Below are 17,419 nucleotides of genomic sequence, written 5' to 3'. Positions count from 1 at the left end.
TGATGGGGTTGAGGTCAGGGCTCTGCGTTGACCAGTCAGGTTCTTCCATACCAAATTCCTATATGCCTATATGGACCTGGTGCGCAGTCATGCTGGAACAGAAAAGGTTCTTCCCCAAACTGTTCCCACAAAGTTAGAAGCATAGAATTGTCCAAAATGTCTTGGTATGCTGAAGCATTAAGAATGCTTCACTGGAATTAAGGGGCCTAGGCCAACTCCTGAAAAATACCCTCATAGCATTATCCCTCCTCCACCAAACTTTACAGTTGGCAGTCAGACAGGTAACGTTCTCCTGGTTTTCGCCAAACCCAGACTCGTTTATCAGACTGCCAGATAGAGACGCGTGATCTGTCACTACACAAAATACGTTTTCACTGCTCCAGAGTCCAGTGGCGGCCTGCTTTACACCGCTCCATCCGATGCTTGGCATTGTGCTTTGTGATGTAAGGCTTGCATGCAGCTGCTTGGCCATGGAAACCCATGCCATGAAGCTCCTAGAGCGTTGGCGAAATTTGTGCACTATGCCCGCCAGCACTCAGTGACCCTGCTCTGTAACTTTACATGGTCTGTCACTTGCTAAATTGCTGTGGTTCCTAAACGCTTCCATTTTTCAATACCACTCATAGTTGTTTGTGAAATATCTAGGAGGGAAAAAATTTCACAAACTGACTTGTTACAAAGGTGCCATCCTTTTACAGCAGCACACTTAAATCCAGTGAGCTCTTTAGAACGACCCATTCTTTCACAAATGCATGGCTAGGTGCTTGATTTTATACACCTGTGGCAATAGGACTTAATGAAAATGAGTTCGATGATTACAGAGGTATGTCCCAATACTGTTGTCCATATAGTGTAGTTTACGTCCCTAGTCATGATTCATCATGTCATTTAAAAGATAAAACTCGTTTTCCTGTAAGCTTCCATCTAAATGTAGCTTTAACCTTTTTGTCTGCCTCTAAAACACCTGCTAATTTTTGATCACCATCCACCAGTGAATGGGGATAATAAAATTCTCAGCTAGCTGAGATATCCTCCTTACTACTATGCTTCACTTAGAAGTACATCACAGTACATAAAAAAGCCTTAATTCACACTGTCAATCAAAACAAAGCAAAAATTCAAGCCTAGTTACAGAACATTATGCATCTATTTGGGATGTAAGTGGACAATATGTGAGTCATTTGATTTTCATTGTCCTGCTCTCCTGGAGAAATCACAAACTACTTTAAAAGGTTTTAGGTGCACTGTGATACGCCTTCATAAACGTGAGCCAACACACATGGAGCACGATCTGAAGGATCACTAATATTTAGATCATACACTATGTAATACATTACCCATTGTCCACAAAACCTTTCACACTATTTTCAGATGAAGTACTATCCACTCATAACAATCTGGAAAAATATTTCAACACTGCCGTCTAACCGAAGGGAAGTACAGTGCGAAATGCAAAAGTCAGAGATCACCTTTCATTTATTGATTTTCAATAATAATTTAAAAGGTTTTAAGTTAAATAAATTTATAGTTAGTTACTTTTCTGCCTCAGGAACAAAGCAGAAAACCTATATTTAACAGAAAACTAGAACCTCAACACTTAAATATAAAATCAAAATCTTTGCCTTCATTACAGCTTCCATTCTTTCAGGAGCCATTTCAGTTTTTAAAAAACTGCAGGGATATCTTTAAATCATTTTTGGAGCTCCAGTTTTGGAAACTACTGTATTTTTCACTGATTGACCTTCACCTTCCTTATGCAGAAAATTATATCAGATTTTCTTATAACTAATCTCCTCAGAAACATCTCATGTGAAATAAAAAGCTTGAACCTAAAAGTTATTTTGACTGGAAATAACCAAAGGGGTGGTTTCTGACTTTTGCACAGTACTGTATGTGGTCAAACTCACTGGATCTCCATCATAAAGGAAAAATAAGACGACAATAAAGACGTGAGCTTGTTGTTTATTGTTACTGACAAATTGATAAATGGTTAATTGCATTGATAGCCGAACAACACAATAAACCCTTATTAGCTTTTCGGCAACGCTCACATTCTGCCATGAGAAAGTTGCTGGGTTAAACATACAGTATATCTTATTGGCAATTAGATATGTTTAGTAAGTACATTCTCCTCTACAAGATATTCATGTACAATATACAAGTTCAAAAATATAGTTTGTTTGCATTGAGTTCATATTCCACGTATTCTCTTCAGGATGACAAAATTCACATTAGTTCGCTTGGGGCTGCAAGTCTCAGATGTGATGGTAGTGATTCTGAAGAGTACTGGATTTGGACATACGGAAAAAGAAGTGAGAAAAAAAGCGAGGCTGGTCGAAGACATGTATCTGGGTGAATTTATGTGAATGACCAAAGTGTGTATGGCTACCTAAAAAAAAAGAGCAGGCATCAAGAAGCTGACAGCTTATCAGCAGTATTCTCAAGACGTACATACAACCCTATCACACACACATACAGAGAACACAACCACTCCACAAGTAAGACAAACTCGCACTCATACACACTACAGTACAATAAATGGACACACTACAGTACACTGGATGCGACCCCCGACCTAACGGGCGACCCTCACCTGTAAGAAAACAGAATTGAAGAACACTTAGCTTCTTAGACATCCTCGAAGGCCATATGAATGTATTAAGAGAAAAGGCCAATTTCCAACACTATGAATATAATTCAAGGGGCAGAATTACATTCATAAGGCTATGAATACACGGTCTGAACCTGTCAAATGTGTATAGGGCAAGCAGAAAGTGGGGAAATGCATTACACATTTGAAATGATGAGGCTGGGAATAAATGTCCAAGAGCATGTGAAAAACACATTAAATAACAAAAAGTGGGAATTTCATTTAAAAATACTGTTAACAATGTCAAGCACTTAAATCCATAGAGGAAAAAAACAAAAAAGACAAAAGTTTGGTTTAGTGAAACAAGTAAAGACAGTAACAGGTATTCAGAACCTGCCAGTGAAACTAGTGTAAAAAAAAACCAAAAAAAACAAAAAAGAAAGAGGACATATTATAGGCAGATGACTGCGTATATAAACGCCCCAATCAAAAGTCAAGATTTTTCCATCGTAGAAAACCCAACAGCACTTCGAAGCTCTAAGAACCGACACTCATTTCGACATGTTAATGTGCAGTCACTTTTCGTCCAACAGGGGTTCAGAAATTAAGTTCACATGGTGCTTTTACATACGTAATAGGCGATCCTTTTTTGTGTTTATTTATTTGTTTTTTTTTAAAAAGGCAACAGCGTATTGTTAAAAAAAGAAAACAACAAACCGTAAAAAGTCACAGCGGCCAAGCGGTAACAGCGAGGCCTGCTAGGTGGTGTGTTATGCGCACAGTAATGCTTCAGTAACTTTGACACAATCAGGATGGGAACAGGTGTATATATATATATTAAAAGGCCTTCCCTTGATAAAAGTCCCAGGATTCCTTCAGTCAGGACATTTCTCATCTTCTCACAAAGGACAAAAGGCAAACAGAGATTGTCTTCTCTGAATGCACCATCAATAGGAATCCCAACATGAGCACGCTTGGACTGAAGGGCAAACTAGAGCAGGCAGACAGCTGCACCCTCGATAACAGAGCGCACTTGTTCATACTGATCACGTCGGGAACTGAAAGGCATCCTCGGTCTGAGTCGTGAAGGTGGCTCAAGTGTCTTCTTCTGAGAACAGGCAGCGAACACTTTATTCGGTAACAGGTCTGGGCTACTCAATGCAAAACACACTGCTTCCGAGATGAATACATCCTTTTAAACTCTGTCCCTTATGCCCTGTTCCCATATCATTTCGAAAAAAAAAGGCAGACATGGATGACTAAGTGAGGCTGGGTGTTTGGCACGGGCCTTTCTTTTCCTTGGAGAAAAATCATACATACTGCTTCTCACAATAATTATAATATAATCTTCCTTTGGTAAAAGAAACAAAACAGAAGCAAAAAAAGGAAAAATAAAACAAAAAATACACATGAAAAAGGAGAACAAGACAACAACAGCTTTTTTTCCGCTCTACACTTTGCTAATTGTAGCCTGAATTGATTGCGGAGAATTCCGGAGCCGTAGCAGTTTGTTTCGCAGGGGCTCTCTCTCTCTTCTCCGTTCTCAGGAATAAGGCTTCATGATGTTCACAGTGGTTTCTTAGCATGGGGGTTAAAAAGGCTACGTTGCAGGGAGGAGAAATGAAGTTAACTCCATCCACGCGTCTTTTGAGCCCTCACAGACTGGTCTCCATTTTCTTTTTTACTCCTTTTTTTAATGTTTTCTGATTTTTTTTTCATCTTTCCATGTAGCAATGATCACATTTCAGGCATTCAGGTGCGGCTGGCGAAAACAAAAAATGGTTCCTGTTGAAATATAAAACAGTGTTTAGACTGGAAAGTAATCAGCATCGACATGTAAAAGTCAAGCATGGTGTTTCATCTTTGCCATTTTATTGGCCAGTAAAACCAGTGAGAGCTCCCCCTACTGGATGTTTGCAGACATTAAACCTACTACAACCAACTTCCCATAGCATTCTTCAAGCCTTAATAATCAAACAGTGTTTTACAAATACTGTGTTTGCATGACAACTCTGGTAGCTTCAAACGGTCTACCACACAGCCTGAAAGCAATCTAGGGGAAACACTGCAGCATGTTCCCTTTGAGAATGGCTCAGCTCTCACTGTTGATGCGATGTGGTGTATAATGAAGAACGTTACCTGTGAGCTGGACAGTGCTGGATTCTGAGCCTCATCTGTGACTCTTCTGCTGCTGCATCAGACCCACATTCTCATACACTCTAGAGCTGTCCTCCCGCATACTATACACACACAAACACACGAAGAGTAACCATATGAAGAACACGCCCAATCATCTCATAAGTGAAATGATATGGTTCAGAAAATTCCACTCTGTAAATGAAATCCATATGTGTAACAGAAACTATGTGTGCTTTAATATTCTTCACAAAATCAATGCAGTCAGCACTAACTGCGTGCATGAAATTTCATTATAACATATACTACATTAGTTCGAACCACAATGGCTACTCGGAGCTCAAAGCTTTGGTCCAGAACCACAAAGCAAGATGGATTTTTTGTTTGATTATTATTCTATTATTCTTACCATATACTTTTCTGCAAATCAAACATGAACATCAAATCCATTGGTGGTTAGTAGCAATAAATCAAGTAGTCATGAAAGTTTAACAAATCAAAAAGTAAATTCGAATTTTTTATAAACTATTTAGCTTCACTCTAATGTTATACATTCTCATATTTAAGAACCCCAAGTCTGAACTCTGTATTTCACCAGAAGGCCATGGAGAGCATGTCACAATCATCTTAAAAAGGGTACCAGTCACACTTTCAAATGGCTTTTTTCAGCACCCTACATAAATATTCAGAACAAATAAATGAAATCATGATTTCTGTAGAATATTTCTAAAATTATTGAGTGTTTTTATTTAAGAACCTATAAAGCTCGATTCCTACATCTCCCAGAGTTTATTTGGACAGCTGTTATGCCGGATGTCCCCACCCCCTCACCTAACGCAGGTCAGTGGAAGTGGATAAACTACTTCTGTGTGATTGAATGGTAGAGTCATGCCGCTGCCGTGAAACTTGGGAGATTTTTAACACGTACAAAAACATCACTGGTAGAGTTTTTCCACTGATGGCAAATACACATTTATTATTAAACCACTGGCATGATGCAGCACCATCTAACAATCTAAAATGTGACTGTTCTCCTTTGAGACTTTAGATTTAAAGACGTTTGATACTAAATGGCGTCTGCCCAGTGTGTCCAGAGTGTGGAAGCCTGTAGCCTCAGGTCCCACGTGGAATATTTCTGTTTGTTTTTGATGGTTGGAGAGGAGATATTTTTAAAATATTTTTTGAATAATGCCTTATAAATTTGAATATCAAATTTGAAATGCCCATCCCTAGTGGTTAGGTTGCTGTTTAGTTCTCATCGAAAGTGTATCCATCTCCAACTGAGTATGAAAACTTAACTGCCCACAGTGCAGCTCAGTGTTTCAGTACAAACAAAAAGAAGAACATAAGGCTACTCACTCAGCACAGGTTGGCGTAGGAGTGCAGGGAGGCAGGGGGCTCTGGTCACCTCCGGTCAGATCTGACAGGGAGTACTTGATGTTTGTATACTCACGTCCCTTGATTTTACTTTTCTGAAAGGAGAAGTCATAGAAATGAGAAACAGCACACACAAGTTACACATGACAACCTAAAACTAAAATATATTAGTGCTTGCAACAGCTTTTTCCACACACAGATGTAAATAAAGGATGTATGATATGCAATGCATTAGTATTGCAATTCCATAGCTGCACATTGCGATTGCAAAACATTTTGCAATATTTTGACCAAAATAATTTACTTATGATGGATTACATCAGGGTTCTTCAATTCCGGTCCTGGAGGGCCAGTGTCCTGCACAAATGACGCATTTCACCTGGCAATTAACAGATGAGTTGAATCGGGAACATTTGAGCAAAATAACCACCAAACTGTGCTGAACCGGAGTTCAAGAACCCTGGATTACATGAAAACCTTCATTCATGAAAAACACAACACAAATGAATCTGGAACTGGTAATTGGTCAAGACGGACAATATTTTCATCTTGTCTAACAAACAATATACTGTGCCGCCCTACTGTGTATATATACACACACACATATGTACCTGCTCTTCCTCTATGCGGCGCTGCAGAGTCTCTATGTAATGCTGTACTGCCATGTAGATGAAGCGGTATTGTGCCTCTGTCTGCACCATCCCTGAGCGCTGTGAACGCACCATCTGGATAGTCTTTGGGACATCAATATCACAGTCCACTCCTGGATGCATAGAAAAAACAATGTTATCAACTATAGAATATAACCATGTTTTTTTGTTTATCACCCACGATGTGGCTTGAGTTGTATTAGAGTGTTACCTTTTTCTCTGATGATGTCTATTAAGATGTCAATCACAATAAACGTTCCTGTTCGTCCAATCCCAGCACTGATGAAAAGACAAAATGAATATTAATAATTAAAGCTCAATCAAAGCCACTCTGGCCAAAATAAAACATTTTACTATTGCTACATCTGTTGTAAACATGCTTATTTGCATGCTACAATAGTGCCATAGTTGCCTCTAGAGTAAGATTTTACAGTTTGACACAAAGGAAATCCCCTTCTTGTGTATCTTGGGGGGCAGGCTGTTTGAAATGTTTCCCTTACTAGCGACAGAATGCAGAAGAAAGGCAGCTAATGTTACCGCTATGAAATTAAATTTCTTATGTCACGCTACGTATGGGATTGTTCCACCATGTTGGCAGGGTTTGTCCTTTGATTACATACAATAAAAATGCTTAAAAGTGAACTGAATTAAAGGGAAGTGTATCTTTACCAACTCCAGAGGGATGCTAAGCTACGGTGAAGGATGGGTAAAATTAGCCTTAGTGATGGTGTGGATCCAAATTCCCAAAATATGGAATAATGATCTGGATATGCAACCGTTACCACCTCTTTCATTCACAGGTGCTTTCCTAGCTGGTGTATTTAAGTCATTTGAAGTCCATGTACAGTTTACAAATGGTTATTCCACTGAGCCACTGGCCTATTTAACACAGTTACTGGCATATTTTACTTAGCCACTGCAGATTTAACCAGAGGAGTCATAAGATCTTTGACTTAACTCAGTTACTGGCATATTACAGTTATTCACTGCTACATGTCAGTCATTCTTTCATCACATTTCACTGTTCTGTTTTGTTTTTTTGCATATTTCACTCAGCTAGTATACTCCACTGTAGCCTTTTAGCAAATACAGCTAGCATATACTGCTTATTTAGTAAGTCAGCAAACAAATAACATTACTATTACACTGTAATATATTAAACCCCACAAAAGTTCATATTAGATCACACATAATTTAAAGTTCACAAAGAATGGGGCATTTAATCTAAAGTCTTTAAGAGAAATGGACAGAGGCTAACTGCCTTATACTTCAGGTAACATTACTAGCCCACTTACAACATAACTTCACTTTTTTGCTGGAAAATTAGTTAACTGATACCAAAAGTGATAAATCCCATGAAGATTTTATTTTATTAAATTTATACAAATACTTACAAAAGAGCTTGAGTTTGATGTTCACCAGTACTCTCACTGCAATGCTTCCTATGTACTGTTTAACTTGAGCTGCACAGATCTTTGTAGATCCACGTGATAATCAGCTATGTAAATGTATTCCATGGGCTTCAGTTCAGCCAAAATCAAGGAGAGCAGGTAGGAAACAAGGATTCATTCACCTAATCAGAACCAACCAAGACTGACAAACCCTGCCACAATGGTGGATCACCCGTAGGTCATATCGCATTCCCAAGCCAAGTAGCCAAGCGGTAACTATTTTCAAATAATCATTACAATGGAGAGAATGAATTACTTGAATGACAGAAATGACCTGTCAGGTGAGGAAGACAACAAGTTAAAAGCTAAAGGTAGCAAGGTCTCTACCTAGCTATCTAAATAACTTACTTTAGTTGGGCTTCTTTTCTTTGGCTGAAAAGTTTGGAAAAAAAAATCTTGCCTCTGACATTTATTTTGTGCTGAATAAAACTATAATCACTATTCTTGTTTGTTTAATGACCAATGTTAAAGTTACATTGATGTATTTGCATAATGCATGCTAGGATTTGTAGGGAGAGCCTGAGGAACAAAAACATAAAAGTGAAATTATTCTGAATTCTGAGGCTGAGAAATATAATGCTGCACTGCAGAATACTACAATAACAGAACAAAGTACAATAAATTCTTCTCTTTAAGAAAAGACTTGACTCAAAAGGCATCGAAAATAACCACAACAGCCCTAAAAAAAGAATGGTACAAACATGTTCCCTGTATCTTACCTGCAGTGCACCACAATTGGGCCGGCCTCTAGAATGCCCTCCTGCTTCAGCTTGACCTCCTCCAGGAAATCCAGGACACCACCAGGGTCTGTGGGTACGCCATGGTCAGGCCAGGCACGAAAATGGTACTGCCACACAGTGCGCTCTGTATTGCCCTAAACAACAAAAGATAACAATGTTACAGAACAGCAACTCAATCGACGAGACTGGGTAACTGCATATAGAAACTACATTACCTTACTAGAACATATGCTGTGAAATTCCTTACATACAGAAGTGAGGAAACCTCATGAGTGTGCTCAAAAGGATTAAACAAAAACCAAACACACAACATTAGTGGCAACGTGAGTTTTTATTTTGTTATGTATAGGTGGGGACCACTAGGTTAATACTCGGTAACACATAAAGCATGTTTCATTGCTTTGTTGAACTGATATATTGTCCTATTTTCAATATGAGAAACTGAAAGTAGAGCAATTCAGTCGGCCCAGAAAGGGCAGCCTTTTTTATAAATCCCTTTTTTACTGGACTCCTTTACCTGTCCAACCTTTGAAAGCTTCAGTTCTCGGAGGATGTAATCATGGGCTGACGTTTCCTTTACGTTGCGTACACGCATGGCCCCATATTCCTTTAGCGCTGACACATCTGGCCAGTACTTTACACACTTACTCTATAGAAAAAGATACACTGAGATTAGTTTCCCCTTTTCAGCTTATCCTTGTGTTACTGATGCCACATAAAGAATACAGAAATACAGAATAAACAAACGGGGTGCCAAAAAAAGATGTCTGAGGTGACCCTGTATTTCCAAAAATAAATAAATTAATAAATAAACCACACCTGTAAACAAAACAGATAACCTTTTGGTGGCCTTCACAGGGAAAAGACCTTACCTTGCCCCTTTCCACCTCCTTAGTTGTCATAACAATGACTCGGGAGTTTTCCTGAAACACCATCCTCCAGAAGTCACTTATTGTGTTCTGCAGGCAGCCTTGGGTGGCGATGTAGCTTTTCTTTAATCTGGCATTGTTGCATTTTGACTCCAACTCCGGCTGTAGAATAGCAGACAAATATCCAATGAGCAATTCACACTATGTACTGAACAGAGATGGCGTGATAACGCTTTCTCTTTTCCGATATTGATACAGATATCGAACCTTTGTTTGATATGAATATTGATGTGATATTTAAGCTTTAAAGGCCCATATCCGACATTTTTTTTTCTATTTTATTTTTCCCCTGAGGTCCATTTACAAGATATGTGTGGTTTTATATACCAACAATACTTAAAATTCATTTTTACATTACCATTTTCAAACCTCTTTATCCCTTAGAAATACACAGCCTGTTTGTTTCAGTTTCAGAGGCAGTATTATAATACTGGTAATGACAAAATGGAATGTTCAATTATTAATTATAATACAACAGATGTAATGAAGGTATAAGGTCACTCAAAGCAAAAGGATTTTAGTCTAAAGTCCAAGTCAGTTCAGAGTCCAAAATCTGTTTTCAACTCTGACTTTGAACCAATCCAGTAGAAAGATCCATTTAGACAGCAAACTAGAGATGCACAGATAGTGACACCAGTATTATTACTGGGTCAATATTGATTCTACTGGCAGCTGCATTGGAACTACTAACACATATGGTGATGCAAGCGTGTTGTGACATGACTGCTTCATACTTTGTACACACAACACTGGAGAAGAGAGTAGTCATACCATTTAAAGCGTTTTTACAGGTTAGTAGTTAAGAACAGAACATAATGTAATTTGATCCATCATCGCAGCTTTTAACGATGGGTTCATCATGGAAACTGACCGCGATCACAATAAAAATATGATCAACTTTAATAGTTTAATATTGTGCGTATATTTCATTAGCAGTGACTTTGTGAAAGTGGAAATTTTGCAGATCATGCAGTGGGGCTTTAAAGTAGTATTGTGATCAGTTATAAAATAACTATATACGCAGATTTCCGACTATATCAATGTTTACCATAATAAATTTACTACCATGATGATGTTGGCGTTTATGTAGTCAGAGCCTGGCTCATTCATGTCACCATCGTTGAGAACCACTCGCGTATGGTCAACTGAGGAGAAGATGCAGAGAAAGTAATGTCAGCCATTTCATTTCCCACATGCCCCTGAGGAACATGAGGCTCTGCCCACCTCCCAATATACTTTAATCCTCCCTGCTCCACATTCTTGTTTAAGACAACAGCAATAAAGTAGCAAAAAAGAAGAAACTATGTATACACACAGGGTAGAATGTTTTTGTATCTGTTCTTGTTTTTGTTTTCAGGACGTTGACCCTCCTTGCGGCTGTAGAGCAACTTGCATTCCTGTTGTTGAAGTGTCTGTGGGAAGTCAGAGAAAGAGAGATCTAGCAATGCTCAAAAAGTGTACAGCAACATAATACCAATGTATGAAACCACATTAAGTGCAGACAACTGATCAGGTTCGTGGTTCTCACCTCAAACTCTTCCCAGAAGCCCTGCTTGACCTTATCGGTGGCTTCGGCCAGCTTGCTGAGCTCTCGCACTCTACTCTCGATCTCAGCTGCGTTAATGCGTGTGGTGTTCAGTGGCTTTTAATATAAGCAATAAATAATACACAGTTTATTATTATACAGTTTATAATATAGAATTTCTTAAAAACGAACAAGTGAATTTTCTGAAAACGTTTTTCAAAATTGTTAGGAAACCTTTCAATATAGTAGATCTGCTAAATTTTACAAATACTTGGCTGCCCTGACACACAAAACAAGTTCATATTCCCCCCTCTAATTTTCTCTCCACTGAGTATGTAACCTTAAATGTGAACACCTGGCACAAAGCTTCCAAATTGTGCTTACAGTGTGTGCATTCATACAAGGATGTGAATGCTGATGCAATATTTACTATAAGTACTTATAGATGTCTGGGCATGTTAATCAGGATAATAACCAGGAACTAAGGTAACTTATTGATTAGATAAGAATCAACATCTCTGTTCAAATTGATTTTTTCTTGATATCTTGATTTGGAAGCTATAGCCAGCACTGACTGCTTATACACGTTCTGCTGACAGAATGTCAACAATATGGCCATGGGACGCTTCTTCTGGGTTTTGCAAATACAAAATCTATAAATATTTTTGGTACTTATGGTCCAGTGTGACTACATATGAAGAAAGATAATTTTTGTTTCATTAACAGTGAGACTGTATTAAAACAAGGGTCTAAACTGGTGCTGGGCATCAATTTGATACCAGCTTTGATACTGATTTCTGAACACTATTTTTTTCCTCAATACCTTATTTTAAATTACAACCAGACGTGGGTGTGGCTTAAAGCAAAAATAAGTGTGAGGTACTAGAAATAGGTATATTTACTGACCATAAAAAACTGTAGTCTAATTAGGAGGTCCTGATAATAATCACCTCCGCACATAACGTAATTTAGACAAATAATCAGAATAATAGCAGACCTGTTTCAGCTGAAGCACTGTGCCCAGTGTTTCCACCATGGGGTTCTTCTTGTAGTGTTCCACCAGGTCTGTCAGGGAGTCAAACTTTTCTCCACCACCAACATCATACTTCATATCATGCTGAAGAACAAAAATACGAAATACAAAAGTGAGAACCATGCAGATGTACTGGACTTTCTTCAGTCCAAATAAGACAGTAAAACAACCCAAAATGAGTAAAGATGCTCTTGGCCCCTTCTCCAAGTACCTGGCAGCGGATCATGACGTGGGTCACTTTGGGTTTGCTGTCACTGCTGTCTGTCTTGTCATCGCCCGTTCGTACGGACAACACAAAATCCCCAGGATGACTTTGGCTTTCTCTCACCAGGAAGCTGCCATTCTTCCCTTTCTCCGTCAGTAGCTTCTCCGCCTCCCGACCCGAAAGGTGTCCGTGAAACCACCTTGGAGAACGAGACAATGTCAGGACGATTTCTGTCAGACACCATAAAAGCAGTTATAAAACATGGTTACCGACTGTCCCCGACCAGGGAACAGAGACACAATGACTGAGGTGGATTTAGTTGGAGAGTCACCTCTCTGAAGTGGGGTCGGCACAGTTGAGAGGGTATTTGAGCTCAATCACGTCTCCATTCTTCTCTTTCAGCTGGCCGTGGTGTTCCATGTAGTACTGCACCAGTTCAGCCAACGTAGCAAACTTCTCCCCTCCATACAGGTCATAGTAGTCCCCTGTGTTCTGGATCTTAATATGGGTGACCGCCCCATTTCGCCTAAATAGGGACAGCTTCAAAATTTTAGCCAGACTACATGCATAATCTCTCAAAATTAAGTGTATTTCATCCATTTAATTTTTCCACCATCTACATAAAATTTTACCAAAGGCACTAACACTTAACAGGACATATTAAAAACAAGAAGCTAGTCTAAGTACACACAAGCCTAAAATAATTCCTGAATTTAAAAACAGATCTATCTTGTATTCCCAATAGTCTCGCGAATGCTCAACTTCCACAGTTTAGAAGCTATATAACAAGTAAGTGGAGTTTGCAGTAAACTTGCCTCAGCTGAGAAAAGTGGTCTGGATGGGCTAGAATGCTTCAGCAGATCAGCAAGACATACCAGAGCTATACCTATAAGAGCTTTCAACGTATTAAGATCTTGTAGTCAATGCGAAACTTAACAGAAATTCAGTGCAAACTGAACAAGACTGGAGTAATATGCCACAAAAACTAAACACACAGGCTGCCACATTCTGAACTAGTTATAGTGCGTTTAGAGAGACAGCCAGTTACGAAAAGTGAAGTTAAAATTCTTAAGGCACTGCCTTTAAGAAATCAAGTTCATCAAATCACTGTTTTTAAACAAGTGTTTTGCTGGTGCATTGTGCGTTACAATTCAGAAAAATGAAATACTGTTAGAAGAAACGATATGGCAAAAATAATAACGCTGCAATACTTCGAGACATTTTTATGACACAAAATGTATCACGAATGGTTCACTGTAGAGAAATGTACCAGCTCCTATTTTATTTTATTTATTTATTTTACAGTGGTAATAGGAACTAGGCGTCTTCATTTCACAAATATAGCCATTTATTTCCTACCCAAAGCGACCCCAAATGCGTGTTCCGAGTTTTTATGTGTAATGTGGAAATAAATTTTCATTGAAGATTATTTACCCTGACAAACACAGTGTCTGATGTCTGAGACATTGTTTTATATACCATGTCACATAATAACTTTCTGTGAGGCAACTTTTAGAAGTGTTAAATTCTTCAAACATCTGGTTCCTATCACCACCATGTGAACAATTCTGACTCTGAAAACTTCTTTAGAACGGAACATTTCATATCAAACCATTCTGAATGTATTTGCTTACATCATTTAACTATGCAGACATTTCAGGGAAACACAGGTGGAATTCCATACGGTAATGTAATGTAACGTGACATAATTTATCACAGCAACTATAAATATTGTCATATGAAAGTAGATCCCCAGGAGACAGGCTGATGACCACTGCTACTGAGGCAATAAAACAACACTTGAAATGAATCTTCCCTACAGATTGTGAAACTCTACTTAAACATGCTTAAACTACTGACAAAAGTGTGTGACTACCATTATAACCACCGCTCTTAACAATAAAGGAACTAGGATTTTCTTTCGTATGAAGTATGAAGGAACAAAATGTTGGGTGGATGCATTAATGACTGGTGTATGCAGAAATAGGGGTAAAAAGGGAAGTAGAATTCGAAGTGGAACAAGTATGCCAAAGTTTGACAGTGTAAATGGTGATCATGCAGGTACATTTATATGAAATTACTGCAAGCCTAAATAACACACAGCAAGTGGGACAAATGATAACATGGTATCAATTAATTATTTTTCCAGCAATTGCAAAACTGTCATTAGCTGTTACATGCCAAGTCCACTCATTTGACCTCTAGGTTTTACTTCTTATTAAATGCCAAACAAACAGTACCACCCTTTTATATGTAATTCTAATGTTTGCCCACATCTGTGTGTTCAACACACATTCTAAGAGTTGGGTTTAGCATTTTCAATGAATCCTCAAAAGGTTGTCCACCTGTTTCAAATATACACAAATCTACAGTACAGCAACAGGTATGGAAGTGGCGTATGGTCTGTTGGAAAGACGTGCCAGAACATCAAGTAAGGGGGTATAAAGTTCATTTGAATAGCCCCTTCCTTTTTGTGGCTTTTGACATAAACACAGCTTTTTCGTTCTCTCTTCAACCGTATCCTAACAAATGCGCTCTCTACTTGAAATCAACACAACCGCAGTGCTGCCTGTTGTCTCTCCATCAGCACATGTTCGAAGTGGTCACCCACCTGACAGATAGGGTAAAGTCGCCGGGGTTGCTCTTGCTGGGACGGGCCAGGAAGCTCCCGTCCACTCCACGGGTTAGCAGAAGGTTCTCAGCCTCCACACCAGTGATATTGGGGTGGAACCACCTAATAACAGAATTTCACAGTGGCCTTTTATTATGACAAGACATACAAGCAAAGTCTTCAACATTACATTAGTCACTATTAGTGTAAATAAATAAATATGCTTGGAAGTTACCTATCCAACAGGTAAGTGGGTTTTCAGTCTTAGAGCAGAGTGACTGGTTTCATTTACTCACCTCCCTGTACTTAAAGGGGAATTCCAACATTTTTCTTTTATTAAAAAGTAATTAAAGAGTGGTTTCTTAAAATGTTCCATTCTAGAGAACAGAACTGTTCACAGGAGTGGTGATAGAAACCAGACGTTTAAAGAGTTTAAAGCCTTAAAGCTACCTTGCAGAAAGTTACTACATGAAATGTTAACGAATATGCTGCTTTATGCCTGAGACATTATTTTACAGATGTTTTAAGATAAGGTTTTGGTTTAAATGTATCCTCTATTCATGGGGGAAAGTTACATTCAAATACATATTCAAAAGTAATACCCATAGAAAACTATATTACCAGATTTCCCATTATTAACATTACATAAAAATTCAGAAGACACGTGTAGGTAAATTTAAAAAGTAAATAAAATAGCTACAGTAGACATCACAACCCCTGGCTCCCTTCACCACAACTGTAAAGAAATTTGTGCCAGTAAGTTTCTAGCTCCTAATATCTTTTTTGAGTGCTGCTGCTGCTCTCTTCTGACATCCAAGCTTTATCATTTTATTTTAGACCCAAAGTAGGACAAACACCGAAGAACAACACCTAACAAATTTCACTTCCTGAACTTCCAGTACTGCTAGATGCTGAATGTACTAAGACGTTCCACTGCAATTCTACAGGGAACTAAGTAGACTACTTGAAGAGTTTTAGGTTTTTTTGTGGCAGTTACTTTTAGCCATACTTGAGTCATTCTTTAATCGAATAACAAGAATAAAGTCTGTATAATAAGAAATACAAAATGCAGCTGGAACCACAGGCGAGCGAACACAAAACGAAAATCAGTGGTGATCAGAAGCGACAAATGCAAATTCCTGATCAACACAACCTGTCAGGTTTATTTGGTTGCTTTATCCGGCAAACGCTGCTAGTTTGCCGAGCGGAGAAAATCGGTAAGATGGAAATGAAAACAAAACCAAAGCTTCAGTTCATTGGGTGTGTACTTGTTCAGTAGCTACTAACAGGACGTCTCGAATCTGTCTAGGTTAACACTTCATCTTGCCACAACAGTTTTAAAAAGGCATGAAAAAGCTAAACGAAGCTTTCAAGCTTACACAGCTTTCACAGATACTACATTTGCACCCGAAGTCTGTGACGTGTCCGCGATCACAGGCGCTGAAGTTGACAATAAAATCCGTAGATTATCTAGCTACGCGTTATGCTGTCTGAATGTCTTGCTGGATAAAATGTTTTTGATTCATGAGGTTATTTTAGCCAGCCGGACAGATAGCAAACCAACGCGGACTGTCTTATTGGCTCGGCTAAAATCGTTAGCTAGCTAGCCATAGCACAATGCACTACTAAGGCTCGCTAGCAAACCAAGTTTGAAACACCCCCCTGTGCTTTTTCACCACCGATTCAAACTTTCCGAGTCAGGGGGCTGTTTCGCTAGTAAGCTGTATTTAAAAGCCGTGCCCAGATAGACAACTACTCCAGTCCAAATAATGATGACATTAGTCTCTCTTTGAGCAGACAACATCCCCGCATATCGTTTGTTTTTCATCTCCACAGCCCTCACCTCCGAGATGTCATCTTTCCAACCCTCGTTTCCTCCACTCCAGATACGCGCTTCGAGTTAATTCACTCGATGGCGAGGAGACCGCGCTGAGTAGGTGAAGCCCTTCTTTCGTCCGACAAAATCCCTCATAAAGAAAACAACCCGCTCAAAACGGGTTTAGGTATGTGGACATTTGCTCAAAATTGGCCGGAGAAATACAAAATTCGCTAGGCCTCGCATCGGAGACCTTTCGAGTCAGTTGGAGAACGTCACCAAACATGCGACAAGGCAGCGAGGCCGACCTGCGCGAAGCAGCTGCGTCCTCTAGTGGTGCATATGTAGGGCTCGAT

The 17,419-nt window shown here is 39.0% G+C and overlaps 1 protein-coding gene across 1 annotated transcript; it reads right to left on the bottom strand.

Moving 5' to 3' along the window:
• Positions 1–4,286: 4,286 nt before the first annotated feature.
• Positions 4,287–17,367, bottom strand: ptpn11a (protein tyrosine phosphatase non-receptor type 11a). Its single transcript, XM_036594799.1, has 16 exons — positions 17,091–17,367; positions 15,248–15,370; positions 12,968–13,162; positions 12,643–12,835; positions 12,396–12,515; positions 11,402–11,515; positions 11,189–11,285; positions 10,939–11,018; positions 9,817–9,975; positions 9,462–9,593; positions 8,924–9,078; positions 6,965–7,032; positions 6,715–6,866; positions 6,086–6,198; positions 4,730–4,830; positions 4,287–4,375 (listed from the first exon to the last, which is right to left on the bottom strand). Exons 1-15 carry the CDS (start codon positions 17,102–17,104, stop codon positions 4,761–4,763), a joined length of 1,785 nt encoding a protein of 594 aa, XP_036450692.1. The 5' UTR covers positions 17,105–17,367; the 3' UTR covers positions 4,287–4,375; positions 4,730–4,760.
• Positions 17,368–17,419: the final 52 nt, after the last annotated feature.

Source organism: Colossoma macropomum, unplaced genomic scaffold (assembly GCF_904425465.1).
Source record: "Colossoma macropomum unplaced genomic scaffold, Colossoma_macropomum, whole genome shotgun sequence".
NCBI lineage: Eukaryota > Metazoa > Chordata > Actinopteri > Characiformes > Serrasalmidae > Colossoma > Colossoma macropomum.
This window is presented reverse-complemented; position numbering and strand designations above follow the sequence as displayed.

Coding starts and splice junctions, on each gene's coding strand:
- ptpn11a (XM_036594799.1), bottom strand. Junction 12,836..12,967: donor GCCGACCCCACTTCAGAGAG/GTGACTCTCCAA, acceptor TCGTTCTCCAAG/GTGGTTTCACGGACACCTTT. Junction 4,831..6,085: donor CCTACGCCAACCTGTGCTGA/GTGAGTAGCCTT, acceptor GTGTGTGTATAG/TATGCGGGAGGACAGCTCTA.